Below are 15,041 nucleotides of genomic sequence, written 5' to 3'. Positions count from 1 at the left end.
TATACCACCATGTTGAGTAATGAGCAAATTACAGCATTTTCATTCGTCTGAAAAATAATCAGATTACAGTGATTTATTCAAACCAAAAATAGTTTTACATTATCAGTGTCTCTTACCGGGTACTAATTTGGCGATTTGAGGAAAGAGCGATTTGTATCTATTCTCTAAAAAGATGGGGAAGTAATTTTATTACACAATGCACAGTGACGGTGCAGTACCGTAAAAGCCCAAGAAATGCACGATTTCATTGTCACCACATTATATGATTATTTTACTAAGTAAAAAGTGTATTTGATTGTTGTTACTTTTTATTAACACATTAAAGGGCCACTGTCATGAAATGCATGATTTTTAGTATGTCATAAATGAAAAAAACTGCAACCGACATGGACCCATGCGTTTTTTCGGGAAGGTAGCTCGTTTTTCCTTCGTGTTAGCCAAAATGCCGGCTCGTTGATTTGCTGGACATTGCTTGAACACTCGGGAAGATGGATTTACCCTTCATAAGTTTGCAAGAGACCCAATTCGTCATGAAAAATGGATTGAAGGGGTACAATGGAGGAGAGCTCCGGTAACTTCACTCGGTTGTCTGATGTTCTCTTCTTCGAAAAGACCTTCCGTGTCAGAAGGGGCGTATTCGTCTCCCATAGTAGGGTCCACCGCGTGCTGTCAATGGCGAATGTCTGGGGTGACGTCACGGACAGGGGATGCAGTCAATATGGCGACCACTAGGATGTCGTCGAATGACAGTTCCGCAACTTTGCGCATGAATGACGCGCTCTCCGCTCAGATATATTTTTTCGTATATACATTGAAGTGAATAATGTATTATGTATTTTTCATTACAATATCTATTTTAGAATGTTTATAGGGACCACACTTGACCTTTAAGAATACAGTTTTGCTGGTGTTTTAAACACGCAATGGATTGTAGGTTATTATTCATACCAAAGTGTACGGTCATAGATTGGTCATGGAGGGTGAGGTCTGACACACTGAAGGACTTGCAATAACCACCCATCCATCCATTTTCCAAGCCGCTCATCCTCGCAAGGGTTGCGGGAGTGCTGAAGCCTATCCCAGCCTACTTCGGGCGAAAGGTGGATCAGACACTAAACTGGTCATCAGTCAGTCGCAGGGAACATACTTGCAATACTTAAATAATATTTACATTGAAAAGTGAGAACTTCCAAGTTTGTCTGGACGCCGGAATGTGAGCTAGTTGAACGTGCTGCATGGCTAACTTGTTGTAGTTTTTTGGCCGGCCTGCCCGCAATGAAAAAAAAAAAACACCCAAAGTAAATAGAGAAGGAAATTTCAACTGTTGATTTTTTTGCTGTTTGTAAGCCTGCACGACCAATGGTCAAGCAGAAGAAGAAAGATATAACCTCCTTGAAAATTCACTACATTGACGACAGGGATTGTCAAATGAAATTTATTGGTTTAGATTAAGTTGCAATTCATGATTGCACTTTGTAATAGCATATCTACTTACTTAGGCCTTTCTAAAGTTGATTTTTTTGGGGGTGTATATTATATATTTTATCATTGAGTCTGATTGAACGATTCAATTTGAACCCTTACAAATTGTTTCTTGAAAAGTAGTACAATATTAAGAAAAAATGTAACATGAGAAACAATCATGATTAGTAATCACAACTACAATATTGATCAAAATAATTGATTATTATTTTGGCCATAATCCTGTATTTCTAGGATGTAGCGAAGCGGGCGGGGTGTAAATTGGCCAGACCTCGACTGATCCTCTGCTTTTCTCCTGACAAGATTCCGGGAGTGTCGATGATGCTGATGCTCTCCAGGACAGGATTGGGCAACTGGGCACACATGAACCTGTTTGGGAGGGGTTGAGGGGGACACCAAGTACAGTGTGAAGAAGAGGAGAAAAACAAATGAAAGGAGAAAAGTAGAGCAGAAACAGCAAGGGTGAAAGGGATGTGGGGGACAAAAAAAAGAGATCAGTGTGTACATAAGTTGAATTGTAAAAATGGAGCGTCAAATAACTTGTTCTTAATAATTTGAAGAACACCTGTCAACCCTGTTGAAATGAGTTGGTGTTTGAAATTGTTTAAACCCACTGGCATGAAGAGAATTTAGATCCATTTTTCCAAGCTGCTTATCCTCACAAAGGTGCTGGAGCCTATCCCAGTTGTCAACAGGAAAGAGGCAGAGTATACCCTGAACTGCTTGCCAGCCAATCGCAGGGCACATGGAGACAGACAACAGTCGCACTCGCAATCACACCTCGGGGCAATTTAGAGTGTCCAATAAATGTTGCATGCCTTTGGAATGTGGGAGGAAACCGGAGTGCCTCGAGAAAAGCCACAGGGAGAACATGCAAACTCCACACAGGGAGGGCCGGTATTGAACCCAGGTCCTCAGAACTGTGAGGCCAATGTTTTACGTGTCGCTGTATTGGGGAGTTTTCCACTTTAAAAGGAAAATTCCGGTGGTCTGGCGTACCAATGTTCCAATAGGTCATGTAATATGTACTCGAGCTCCCCAGTCAGCGAGCTCGCGGCTCCGTCATTCGGCGGAGCTCGCTTGTCAGACTGCGCGTCATTCCGGCCGAAGAACCACCTGAATATTCAACATTATTTACAGCCACAGGTTGAAATCTGTATGGAAGTATTCCTCAGTCTTCCCAATACTGCTATTTCTTCATCAGATGAGGATAAATCCGAGAAACCAGCACTGAGCATAATGGTGTCCCATGTCGCAGGGTTCATACTCAGTCTGACCCATAGATATGTCAGTCTCTATTCTGGCTTTTTTGGCTTTGCGGCAGTAGAGATGAAAAGTGGGCTGTGATGCCAAATGTAGCCAGCTATGAAGTCTTCCTTTCCCAACAGTGGTAGTTTTTAGCAATGTCACTGTCTGGGAACATGACTGCAAACACTTTCGAATTATTTTCAAAAGGTTTGTAATTGTAATGGCTGCAGATCACTTTTAAAGTCCACATGATCTCTGCCTTTAACGAGTCCGTCTTCGTGTATTGAACTACGTTCATAAAGCCTGACTTCTGGCTGGACAACTGTAGGTGCGCATTAGGGATCGCAACCGGCAACAAATAACCGGTTATAACCGTTTTTTTTTTTTTTTTTTAAAAACCAAAACCGTAATCGGACTTTCGAAATCGGTTAAAATTTCCAATAATTTCTTCCGGTTCCGGTACTCCACATTTCGCTATTTTTTTCAACATCATTTCCACTTTTTTCAAGTTTCGCTGTTAGAGTAAAGTTGGACTCAAAAGAACATTCAGTTAAATCAAAAACATTAAACATGGCATCGAGGAAACGCTCCAAAGTATGGGAGTAAACTTGTTTTATTGGCACACATCAAAACACTACTCGCATAACAGGGGGGGGGACTCTGTGAACTCGTCACTCCGGAAGAGCAACAACAAAAACAATCCGTGCAGAACCCCGCACCCCAACTCGAGGTCCTGGGGTGAATTATGTAAACACTATGGTACTGTTTTTTTGCTACAGCTGTTCAGTTAAAACCAGTTATGAAAGTAAGCGGTTTTTTGCGATCCCTAGTGCGCATGCACTGCTAGTACCACTCCCTGAAGTTGATGCTTCACTATCTTGATATTTTAGAAACAGATTCATACCAACGGAAAATGAGAGAGTCTTCGCCAAATCAGCGTGTCTCCTGTTTTTGCGGTGCGACTCCAGCGTTTTGACGCCCATCTTTTCAAGCTGGTAACTCTGCTTCCACAGATGGCAGTAAAACATGTGCCGATCTTTTCAATCTCGACGAACCCAGCTCCCAAACTCCTTACTTTCAACCCAAGCTTCTTGAAAAATGCCCTTTCCCGTGATACAAGTTGGATCGATGAAAGAACTACGCTACGTCGTAACGAAGTGAAATGCCTACTCACGGAAAAAAAACAATGGAATATCGACAAGATGGCGACTAGTTGTCAACACGGTGACTTCCGTTGAGAATTTCCGGCTGATTTGGATGCCAGATGAATCGCAATTTTTTTTTTTTAAATAAAAGATAAATTTATTTTTTTAGGGAGAATTTTGGCGGTAGAGGTCCTCGCTTTGATTTTTTTTTAATTTAGGGGCTTGACCGGTTTTCGCGGATTTTAAGGACTTTTAGGAGCCCCTAAATGCACCTTCGAAAATTTAGGGGTTTTTAGGGACTTTTCGGGCCGCGTGCGAACCCTGCATGTAATCGAGTGTTTGGAACGGCACGTAACACGTTACATCCGCGCACTAAGGTCATGTGACTCACAAAAATGGCGGCGCACCTGAAAATTCGTAATTGTCAATAAATATCTTCTCAAAAGATGATTAAATGAGGGAGGATTTAACATCACATGATCAAGATAGCGTACATACTACATGACCTATTGGATACATTGTACTCCAAACCACCGGAATTTGCCTTTAAAATCAAGGTGAGAGCAGGTCAAAAAGCAAGATATAATAAACACAGACATAGCCAGTACAAAATGAGTTTTTTTTCCCCTGAACTCATGCTGTTGCAGTCGGGACAAAGAAGGCAATTGTCAAGAGAGCCTTTAGCTTATAGAAGGACTTGTTGCTTTCAGGCCAACTGAAGCAACACTCAAAACAAGAGCTCAGAGGCAGTGGGTCATGAGACTCCGGCCGACTTGCTTTTACTTTCATGCTAAAACCACATGAAGGCATGCGCACACAGAACCACACCACAAATCCTAACAGGGATCTCATACCACACAATGAAAATAACAAAATCCAAGGAAGTATGAAAATTGAGCATGTAACATACGCTCTGACATTATAATACTACACTGTTTGGTATAGATGAACATGGAGGATTTCTCCTCCCATCTGTTATACTTTGGAATTTTGGCCCAGGGTTTACAATTTAGCAGTCGTTCCCAACAGTTTCCATTCAGAGCTTGTCAGGAAAAAAATGAAGCGAGGAACTGGAATTCTATGAACTGAGACACATCAGGCCCTTGGAACTATGCAAGATCAGTCACTCTTCAAATATGTATGAAGTGGGTGCAAGAACTTGAAGCCACACATGTCTGCTAAAATAACACCAAGGGTTAATATCCATGTCCTGTGACGGAAGGTTAGCCCTTGGCCCATGCCTCTCTTCGTGACCTATGACCTTCCCCCATACATCGTAAACCCCACTTCCTGTTGAGAAAGAGGAAACATGCTAGGAGGGTGCTAGGACTTGAGGCATAGGACATTTGTGTCATGTTTCTAGGATTACAGTACTGTATCTCTTTTAAAATTCAACTGTCATTCATGTGCAAAAGTAACCCTATATTTACTTCTTTTTGGCTATATCTACATGTACTCTAGTGTGGATTTGCCTCCTTACTTGCTTGAGGCTGTGTATGCCTCAGATTCAGGAAAAGTGCAGAGTCAGTCTCCTGGAATTAAAGGACAGGAGAAGGACAGGACGAACCGGGACCAGTGCGGAACTTACACTTTGCCGACTCAGTTTTTACAGATAGAACCTCACAGTTTGGGGCCCCCGAATGCCTGTTGAGGCATTTTAACTACAAAGGCAGGAGGGCAAGAAATTGATGCTTTATATGTGAATGTAGGGCAGACATTTAGCCTAAATGACTCAAGCTACAAACCCCAATTTAATTTACTGACAGACATTACCCATCCATCCATTTTCTTAGCCACTTATCCTCAAGGGTCACGAGGAGTGCTGGAGCCTATCCCAGCGGTCAATGGGCAGGAGGCGGGGTACGCGCTGATCAGGTTGCCAGCCAATCGCAAGGCACATCGAGACAAACAGCAGCACTCTCTATCACACCTACGAGCTATTTAGAGTGTCCAATTAATGTTGCATTTTTTTGGGATGTGGGAGGAAATTGGAGTGCCCGGAGGAAACCCACGCAGGCACGGGGAGAACATGGAAACTCCACACAGACGGGTCCGGGATTGAACCCGGGACATCAGAACTATGAGGCCAACACTTTTCCAGCTGATTCATTGTGCCGCCCTTTCGGACATGATGTAAAATGTAATATATATGAGGTTGAGGTGAGGTAACTCAGGTTACGAATAATCTGCTTTACAAACAATACTTGTTACGTCCAAAAATATTGTACAAAATTTCTAGCTATGTATTGTAAGTTTGGGACCAACCAGTAGAGGTTGGTATGGATGATCGTAAGATGTGATGTCAGGTGAAAACTGTGGTCTGCGAAGGAGCATAATGGAAATCTGTTCCGCTTGTAAGCAGAAGTCCCGCCTCCAACTGAAATCATCTTAATCAAAAATCACGGCTGACAGTATTTACATATGTCATTTATTGAAATGTAGAGTCTCTTCAAAAAAAAGACAGCGAATGGTTAAAACTGCAATATAACAAACGGTGAAAATTTCATACCCCGGCACCTTCAGTAACTCAGATTTAACCAATAACCGGTAACTTAACCGATAATTTTACAGATAACCAGTAACTCAGGTTCCGTGCCACTCGATACAAGCAAAACTGACACATTCAATGTGGGAGATGTACTGACGTATACCTACCAATAGTCAACACATTTATTACTAATGCTATAGAAATTGGAGCATGCTTTGCCTCTGAGCGGGGGGAGTGCCTGGCAATTTCTCAACAGACCTTAAACACCAAAGTGAAGCGAGGATTGGTCTAAGACACTATAACATCACCGCAGGAAATAGTTTTGGCCACAAAACACGTGGACGAAAGCTTCCTCAGGCTCGTCTATGTCCACACTGATCCGAAACAAATGCAAGAGAGCTCAGCACTCAACCTTCACCAACCTTATTGATTTACATTGCATTTTTGGATAAATTGCTAAAACGTTTCATCCGACCTAATCATTTAAGAATTACCTCGATCAGAATAAAACAACCAGGGAATAGAGGGTGGCACAGTTGCCAGGTTGAACCCGGAACACGACTTTATTCTATTTTCTCTAACATCTAGCAGAAGGCAATATGATGGCACCACGAGACTGGCATTGGCAAACTACGGCAGCAACGTGAAGATCAATTTTACGGTCTAAGCTTATGTCTAATATTGTACAGAACTATGTGCTAACGAGAACTTTATTCATGTCTCGTTCACAACATGAACTCGCATGATGATACACTTCAAAACAGTATCTTAATATTTGTCACAGTACGGCATACAGCATATATTCTCCAACATACTGTGCAGAAAAATGTCATCAAATAATCGACTTTGACTCAACTTTCATCGTGTTCTTGTCAACTCCAAAAGAAATCTTGACCCATGAAACCGAACCTTATGGGCCCCTCCTCTCAGCTGACATATTCAGTAATGTATTCATTCATTTCCAGTTTTTGGACCTGTCCTGTGTGCAGGTGTGTATTAGTTTCTGTAGTCAAGACACTTTTGGTTACTCTCCACTTTAATGCTGTTCCAAGCCACACACCTGTGAAAGGTGTACTGTATCAACCAAGCACTTCATTCCGGTTTTTCACAAATGCTCCTCAGTTACTCCATGTCATCCCTTCATGATAACAATAATTGTTAGAAGTGTAGTACATTTGCCACCATGGAGGCAATAACTAGTGTCTTGAGGGAGCAGCTCAACACCGTGCTTACCCATGCCAGCTCGCAAGCCACAGCTACAAGCGAGCTGGAGTAGTGAAAGAAAGGAGATCTGCAAGCATTTCCCACAATTGTACCAAAACAGCAGGGAAAACATAGAGGCTTTTTTCTTTTAATTTTATAAAACAGCTCAGATGTATTGGTTTCAGCGTATTCTATGATGAAATTGGTAAAACGTTCTAGGTAAGTGGTGGTCCAAACACTAGTCATACTTCCCAAGGGTCATTGAGCAAATGGTAAGTCTGACCGTGATTTAAAAGAAAGAAAACAATGCACTGGCAGCTGGCGACAACACCCATTGTTACCTTTGGAGTTTGGAGGGCTGAGGATCACATGACTACATGTTTATGTTCTTTATGACTAACCATTTCTGCCAAAAGCGAGTCTACTAGTTAAAGCATAAATGACATTTCAAACAGCTAAACTCTCATTTTTAGGCCCTATGTACTCTGTAGCCTTTTAAGATAATCATTTTTGAATCACTGTCTAAGACTGTATTAACTTATGGGGAGAAAAATTATGAAAATTAGACCAGGCATGGGCCAAAAAAACTCTCTCTCACCATCCCCTGTTGTTTCTGTATTTGCCTACAAATAGATGAGGTGAAGCTGTTAATGCACGATCATGTAAACTAAAGAAAATATTATACATTGACCAAAAGAGATTCAAATTACATCCAAAGTGAAACACAAGTCTAACACTTCAGGACAGCGTCCAAAAGGGTGACAAATGGTGGACAGATTGACAATGGTCTTTGTTTATGCACAATCTTATCTGGTTTCCTCTCACATCTCTAATGCACTCGAACGGATGGTTCACTGTGAAGTCTGACACCACCGCTAATTTGAACGTCTTAGCTGAGTTGCGTTGTTTTGTATTTCTTATCTAGATTTATGTTGTTTGGATAAATGTGGATGAAAGGGCAAACAATCTACAAAATTTCAGGAAGAGATTGTAATGGAAAGTGGAAATAGTGTGAGTAGATTGCTCTTGCTTGTCCTGCCTTGTGCATCAACAACTATGAAGGAGTATTAGGGTTACATGATATTATGGAAGCAGATAATTTTTAAGAAATATATAAAGACTTTCACAAAATTTTCTTCATATAGCTATTCTGTTCAATGAGCCGAATGGAGCACGGAAACTGGTGGAACAGAGTGTTCCCTTGCCCTTCTGCGGTTCATTCATAGCATTTAATGTGCATGCTTTGTGTCAATTAATTCTCGAGTCATTATTTTATCAGTTTCATTATTTACTAGCTATGGTATTCTATTTGCTCCGGTGTGATAATTTTGGTTTCGATGTGACATCGTGAGTGTGTACATCGTCAGTATTGACCTGCCTACACAGGCAGTGTGTGGGGCAATGTAAGCTTCTTCTGCTTACGGATAAAAAAAAAATCCAATTGTTCCTCGCTGTCTAACGAGCACCATCATATGGTATCTTACATACACGCTAAAAAGGTGTGCTGGCATGCATACAAACAGTGGAACCAGTGTGTTTAAGTCATACAACAGTAGTGCACATAAGGTGAACTGTTTATTTTGGAGAAAATTTAAGACTTAAATGTATCTTAAGGTTGCAAAAATATGGTACATATCATCTATTGGTACATTAATACTGCATCCATTATTTGCGCATTTTCGTTATTCGTGGTGGTGCAAGGAACGTAACCCTTGCAAATAATGGGGGAACACTGTACGATAACGTTAACAGAGGCAGGACAACACTAAAATATAAGATAAGGATGGAACCAATTAGTAAACAAGTCAACTTTTCTAAGTTTGACGTTGATTAAACAGTCAGGTGTTTTTGCCATTTCATCTTCCAATCGGCCAATTTAAAGTGGACTTTCGACTCGCCCATCTGTTGTCCAGAGTTTATCGCTCTTTACCACTCTGTGGAGCAGTGAAATGTCCTTCCAACATGGCAACATAGTCCTCATTCATCTGTATCGGTCCAAGAGTACAAAAATAAGTTGGTTGTGGATGAGAATACTAGTTAGCCTCACTGGCTTTGGCTAGTCCAATCACTGGTAATCTTAAAATGTGATGGCACCATGAGACTGGCATTGGCAAACTACGGCAACAACACGAAGATCCATTTTACAGTCCAAGCTTATATCTAATATTGTACAGACAACAACCATGTGCTAACGAGATCCTTATTCATGTCACATTCACAACATGAACTCGTATGACGACATACTTCATAACATTGTCTAAATATTTGTCACAGTACGGCATATAGCTGTACTGTGCTAAAAGTTTAGAGAATATTTTGTATCAAAAATTAGACCAGCATTGAAAAGAAAAACTTGAGCAGGGCTCCCACCAATTACAACAACTATATTCAGCGTAATGGTGAGTTATATTGTAATAATCTTTTCTTTTTTCTCCCCATGCCGCTCTGTCGAAGTTTGTCTTTAAGTAAAACAAGTCAGCGCTGCCAAAAAAAAAAGAAAATGTTGGTGACCACCATACTGGGCAGAAAAAATAATGATGTCATCAAATAATCGAGTTTGACTCAACTTTCATTGTGTTCTAGTCAACTCCAAAAGAAATTTTAGCCCATTTAACCGCTAATTTAAGGAAATTCTGCCACTCCAGGACCATGATGTGAAGTTTAACAGAGAACACTCACTTCTCCCACTCAGTTTAAAAGCAATTGACCCCTCCGTGGATGATGCGCAATCTGCGTCACTGACCAATCAGAGGCCAGGGATATGCATAATCTTAGACTCAAATCTCAGACAACGCTGGCTGGATGGTCCAGTATAGCTTCTGTTGGCGTTTTATCGCGTATTTGGGTTCTTTAACAATAGATATGGTTAAGCGGTGTAGTCACGGACTTTATAATAGTGACGACAGGTATCCTGAAAGGCCAGTTGGTGGAGTTCAATTCGTACCCTTTCCAAAACCGAAGACCCAGTACGAAAAATGTCTTTGATGGATCAAACTTTGTGGAAGACCGCATCATCAACTGAATCCATCTAAAATCAACCGGAACAGAAGGCCGAGTACGAAAAATGTCTTTGATGGATAAAACTTTGAGGAAGACCGCATGATCAACTGAATCCATCGACCGGAACAGATATGTTTGCACGAAGGTAAGTCCTATATTTGATTTTCAATACATGTCTCATATAAATGAATTAGCAGTTCTTCGCTTGCATAATATAGCTACGTGTGAATGATTGTCACACTTGATCTGTGTTGAGCGATATTTTGCGATGATCTTACTGCACAAAGGTGTCCCATTGTTCGCGGCTAATTAGCTAAGGTAAACCGAACTCGCAGTCCTAAAAGCCTTCGACGTGCACCGAGACATCAAGACTGAAGGAAGGATGTTTGAGGACACTAAAGTAGTGATTGTCGTACTCGGTCGGGACTTGCGTAGGTTCGGGACTAATTCAAGAATAATTATTGAGGGGAGCGCGTGACGTTACACAAAGAAAACGAGAGAAACAACTTGTAAATCAACCCTCGCCTTCTTTTCCTTCATACGGTGGTTCACAAACGGCTATACAGATATACATACAGATTCTGCACACAAGTGTGATATGTAACACGAAAATAGGAAACTGTCAATGACGAATTCGTCTTTGGGTTATAATATATTATGTGGCTTCTCGGTCTTCCTCTGACTCTGGAAAGATCTCGCGCTAATATCAATGGTTTCTCCGTCGATATGCATGTAAATACCATTGAAATACCCCTCGCTGAAATACTTGAAGCCCTGCTATCTGCTTTTCAAGGATATTTCACTGTTAGCTAAGAATGCGAGTGAGAAATCAGCAGGTAAATCGGACAGTTTCGCTCCATTTTTTTTATTGCTGTGCCGATATTTTTGATAATTGTTTGTCTGACGTCAGCGCAGGTGGCGTTCAGGAGGCGTGGTTAAGTGCCCTGTACGCAGGGGTCAATTGTCACTGTCCTGCATTGCATTTTACACATCACGCATCTGATTGTGAGACGCTATGATGCTGTGTGAAAGCGCACAGTCAAGGCAATATCTTGCTTGGCTTCGGTTCTGCATCAAAACTGCAGCAAGTATTAGAGGTTATAAATGCATCTCCTTGAAAAAATATAACTTAATTCCTCTGATTATGACATTATCAGTAGTATTCAGTTTTTTTTCATCCTAACAAAACAAATTATATCTATTTATTGTGCAACAATTAAGGGGAGGTTTGAATCATCGGGCACAAACCACCCCCATGATGGGAATAGGAGCTAGGATGAGAGGGACCCATCCATTGGCTACAGAAAGCAGTGCGATAAACACACTACTTTTCCACATCTGATGACACGACAAATCCACATAATCCAGGACAGATTAACATGCTTGAACCTATCAACATGCTAGCTCTTGCTACGAATCATAGATCAGAGCAAAAGTGATGCGGTTTTAAAAAAGGAAGTTAATTTCTTAAAGTCCCATACAGGGAGGTCATATCAGTACAAGTAAAATTTTGACTGACAGATTTAAATTCCCATTTTTTTCCCAAAACAGGATATTTACAGGGGATATTAATGAAAGTCAACACACTCCTGTTTGAAGTCTATACAGCCCATATTGTGATAGACAAAAAGAGACCATGAGAAATTATTTATAACGTTTTCCACTATTAATTTTACTTATAACCTGTAAGACAACAGTTTTCTTTAAAATATACAGTACATCTTTTTTAGGGGTCGAAGAGGTAACAGTAAACTGAAACAAATGTGCACACATAACTTGGATGTGGCTGTCCTTACAATTAACCATTAACATTGAAACGCCTGTTAAACGGGAGTCAGTCACTGATTAATTCCACATCCATTTAGGGCTTTTCTTGACGTGATTTCTTTTTTATTACTTTGCTTTATAGCAACTTACTGTTGTTTCAAACTGTTCATAAGTACATCAATTTTGCAAAAGACTCAGTTACCTCTGGGGGAAAAAAAAAGCTCAAAGCATGACATTCCCATGACCATGCTTCACTCAGGGTATGGTGTTTTTTTTTTTTTTTTTGGTAATGACAGGTGTTGCTAGCCCACCACATACCTTTTGGAATTACAGCCGAAAAGTTCAACCTTGGTTTAAGTAGACCATAACACACTTTACACAATTGACAGATTTTAATAATGGCCCATGAAAACCAAGGTAGAGTAAATTGTCTTGTACAAGTGTGAGGTCAAAAAGTGATTGGGTTTCAGAATTGTGTACCTTGGTCTCATTTTATTATATCACAAAAACTTGAAATTTAAACAGGAGTCTGTAGTTTGGATGTGTGATCCTTGACACCCCAACTCTGATTTCTTGGGAAATGCTCATGCTGAGTCAGTCCTGTTCAAAACGTGTGACAATGTCCGCCAATGACGTGTGAACCTTGAACCTGCTGTAATAATGTCATTGCACAAGACCTACTCAGAACAAGACAATAAGGGAGGTGGCTTTTCTACTGCCTGTGATAAGAATGGAGAGTTTGGAGGTACAAAACGTGGAACCTGCTGCTTGGCAACATAACTGCAAATCTATCTTCAGTCAAAAAGCCACTTAGAAAGTGTGTCAGTGCCTGTACCAGGTGTTCCCATAGTAAGTGGATCAAGAAGAGCAAATGAACAAGGACGAGGCTAACATGACCTGGCGAAGTTTGCTGGAAAGTGAAAGGAAAATGGACTTGCCACACCCACGGGGGAACTTCCATTCAATTTCTTTACAGTACAGCGTAACACCGATAGTGTCGTCGGTGAACTGGAGCCGACCTTCCCCAGCCCAACTGACTTGGGGTACACATTGGAGGGGTCGCTGACAGGGACTTGGACACAATCAAGCAGTCACACCTATGTATATTTTACAGTCTTAAAGATTCATGTTTTGTTTTGTTTTTTAATACCAAAAGAGAATACTTAAACTCCACACACGGCGGCTGGATCCCAGATTCAAACGTGGAACCTCGAAACTGTGAAACAGACGTGCTGACTAATCGTGCTTGACTATTTCCTAAAAAAAAAAAAAAACAACCTCATATTTGGGAAGTGATTAAAGTAGGAACCTCGCGCAAACGTGACACAACTGACACACTTGTGCAACAGCCTGTTGCTCAGTGTGGACTGAGTAAGGGCGTTTGTGGGTGGGGAGGGTTCTACCGCGTGTACTCGTAACTAGCTAAGGATATTTGAACATTTATAACACATTGAAACATAATCCGATACAAAACATTGACCATTTGCTTGGCTTTTTAAAATAGACCGTAGTAGTTGTTTGTGTGTGTACCTGTTCAGGAAGGCGTTTCCAAAGGCGTTGAGTTTGCGGAAGGGCTTCTTCGGGTCGACGACCAGCGCGTTACCAGGAATCACCCCGTCCTGATCCCCGTGCATCACCGCGATGAACGAGTCTGTGGTCGGCTCGGGCCCGATCCGCATACCGGGGAAGTCCTGCTCCATGAGGTGGCGAATGAAGGTGGTTTTGCCGGTGGAATACTGTCCCACCAGCAGCACCATGGGCTTGTTGTCGAAGTCGGCATCTTCGAGGGCAGGAGAGTGGAAGTCGTGGAATCGATACGTGTCCTCCAGAGGGAACAGTTTGGTCCGGTAAAGCTGCCGGAGCCCGTCCGCCACGTTCTGAAAAAGCTCGGGGTCCTTTTTTAAGGTCTTCCTGAACATGGTGTATGAACTTTATTGACACAACTGTGTCAAAATTCACCTTCGACGTTAACCTGGTGTAAATGGTGCGACGGTCTCGCGGCGTCTTGAATGTTCGCTGCCCGTCGGAATGAAGCAATGGCTGGGCGAGGTCTGGCAAGTTTTTGTCCCCACCCTCCGCAGTGCGAGCGAGCCGCACACCGCTACACGCTCCTCTGACGACGAGTCACTCGTGAATTTAAAAATACAAATGTGGAATAAACGATAAACGTTTAGTTAATTTATGTTGTATTTTCTATTTGTTTTATTGCTTGTAAGATGAATTACTTTGACGGGTTATGATGACGTCATTCTCGTCGCTTGGCTTTCTACGGCAAGGCAGGGCGGTCATATTCACTGTAATTTTCTCAAATGACAACCATAACCCAAGTTTGCAAATTTGAACTGTTCATGACAAGAAAGAGGATTAAGCTTCACTCTCTTTATGGGGGACTTAACCCACAAATATGGTCACATTTCCAGCTTCGTTGATCTGTTAAACGATGGTACAGCTAGGATTGTTACTATTACCATAAGATTGTGTACTTTAATTGATGTTCATATTTGTGGTGTGGAGTAGGTGTGTCAGAAGAATTTAACTTGGAGGTGGGACTGCATCAGGGATCCCCTCTGAGCCCCCTCCTCTTTGCGCCATAAATGGATAGGCTGACAGATGAGATTAGACTGGAGTCCCCTCGGACCAGGATGTTGGCAGAGGATATTGTGATCTCCAGTGAAAGCAGGGAGCAGGTGGAGGAACAATTAGAAAGA

The 15,041-nt window shown here is 41.6% G+C and overlaps 1 protein-coding gene across 1 annotated transcript; it reads right to left on the bottom strand.

The window, feature by feature from the left end:
* Positions 1 to 1,697: 1,697 nt before the first annotated feature.
* On the bottom strand, positions 1,698 to 14,613 carry LOC133508672 (EH domain-containing protein 1-like). The gene is made up of 2 exons (XM_061834958.1): positions 13,864 to 14,613; positions 1,698 to 1,851 (listed from the first exon to the last, which is right to left on the bottom strand). Exons 1-2 carry the CDS (start codon positions 14,250 to 14,252, stop codon positions 1,713 to 1,715), a joined length of 528 nt encoding a protein of 175 aa, XP_061690942.1. The 5' UTR covers positions 14,253 to 14,613; the 3' UTR covers positions 1,698 to 1,712.
* Positions 14,614 to 15,041: the final 428 nt, after the last annotated feature.

This window comes from Syngnathoides biaculeatus, chromosome 11 (assembly GCF_019802595.1).
Source record: "Syngnathoides biaculeatus isolate LvHL_M chromosome 11, ASM1980259v1, whole genome shotgun sequence".
Taxonomy (NCBI): domain Eukaryota; kingdom Metazoa; phylum Chordata; class Actinopteri; order Syngnathiformes; family Syngnathidae; genus Syngnathoides; species Syngnathoides biaculeatus.
The sequence above is the reverse complement of the archived record's forward strand: the minus strand, read 5'-3'. Positions and strand labels throughout refer to the sequence as shown.

Bases quoted from the DNA above. Each gene is read 5' to 3' on its own strand.
- LOC133508672 (XM_061834958.1), bottom strand. From the start codon at position 14,252: ATGTTCAGGAAGACCTTAAAAAAGGACCCCGAGCTTTTTCAGAACGTG. The intron at 1,852-13,863 runs GTACACACACAA...CCTCCCAAACAG, and splicing joins GGAAACGCCTTCCTGAACAG to GTTCATGTGTGCCCAGTTGC.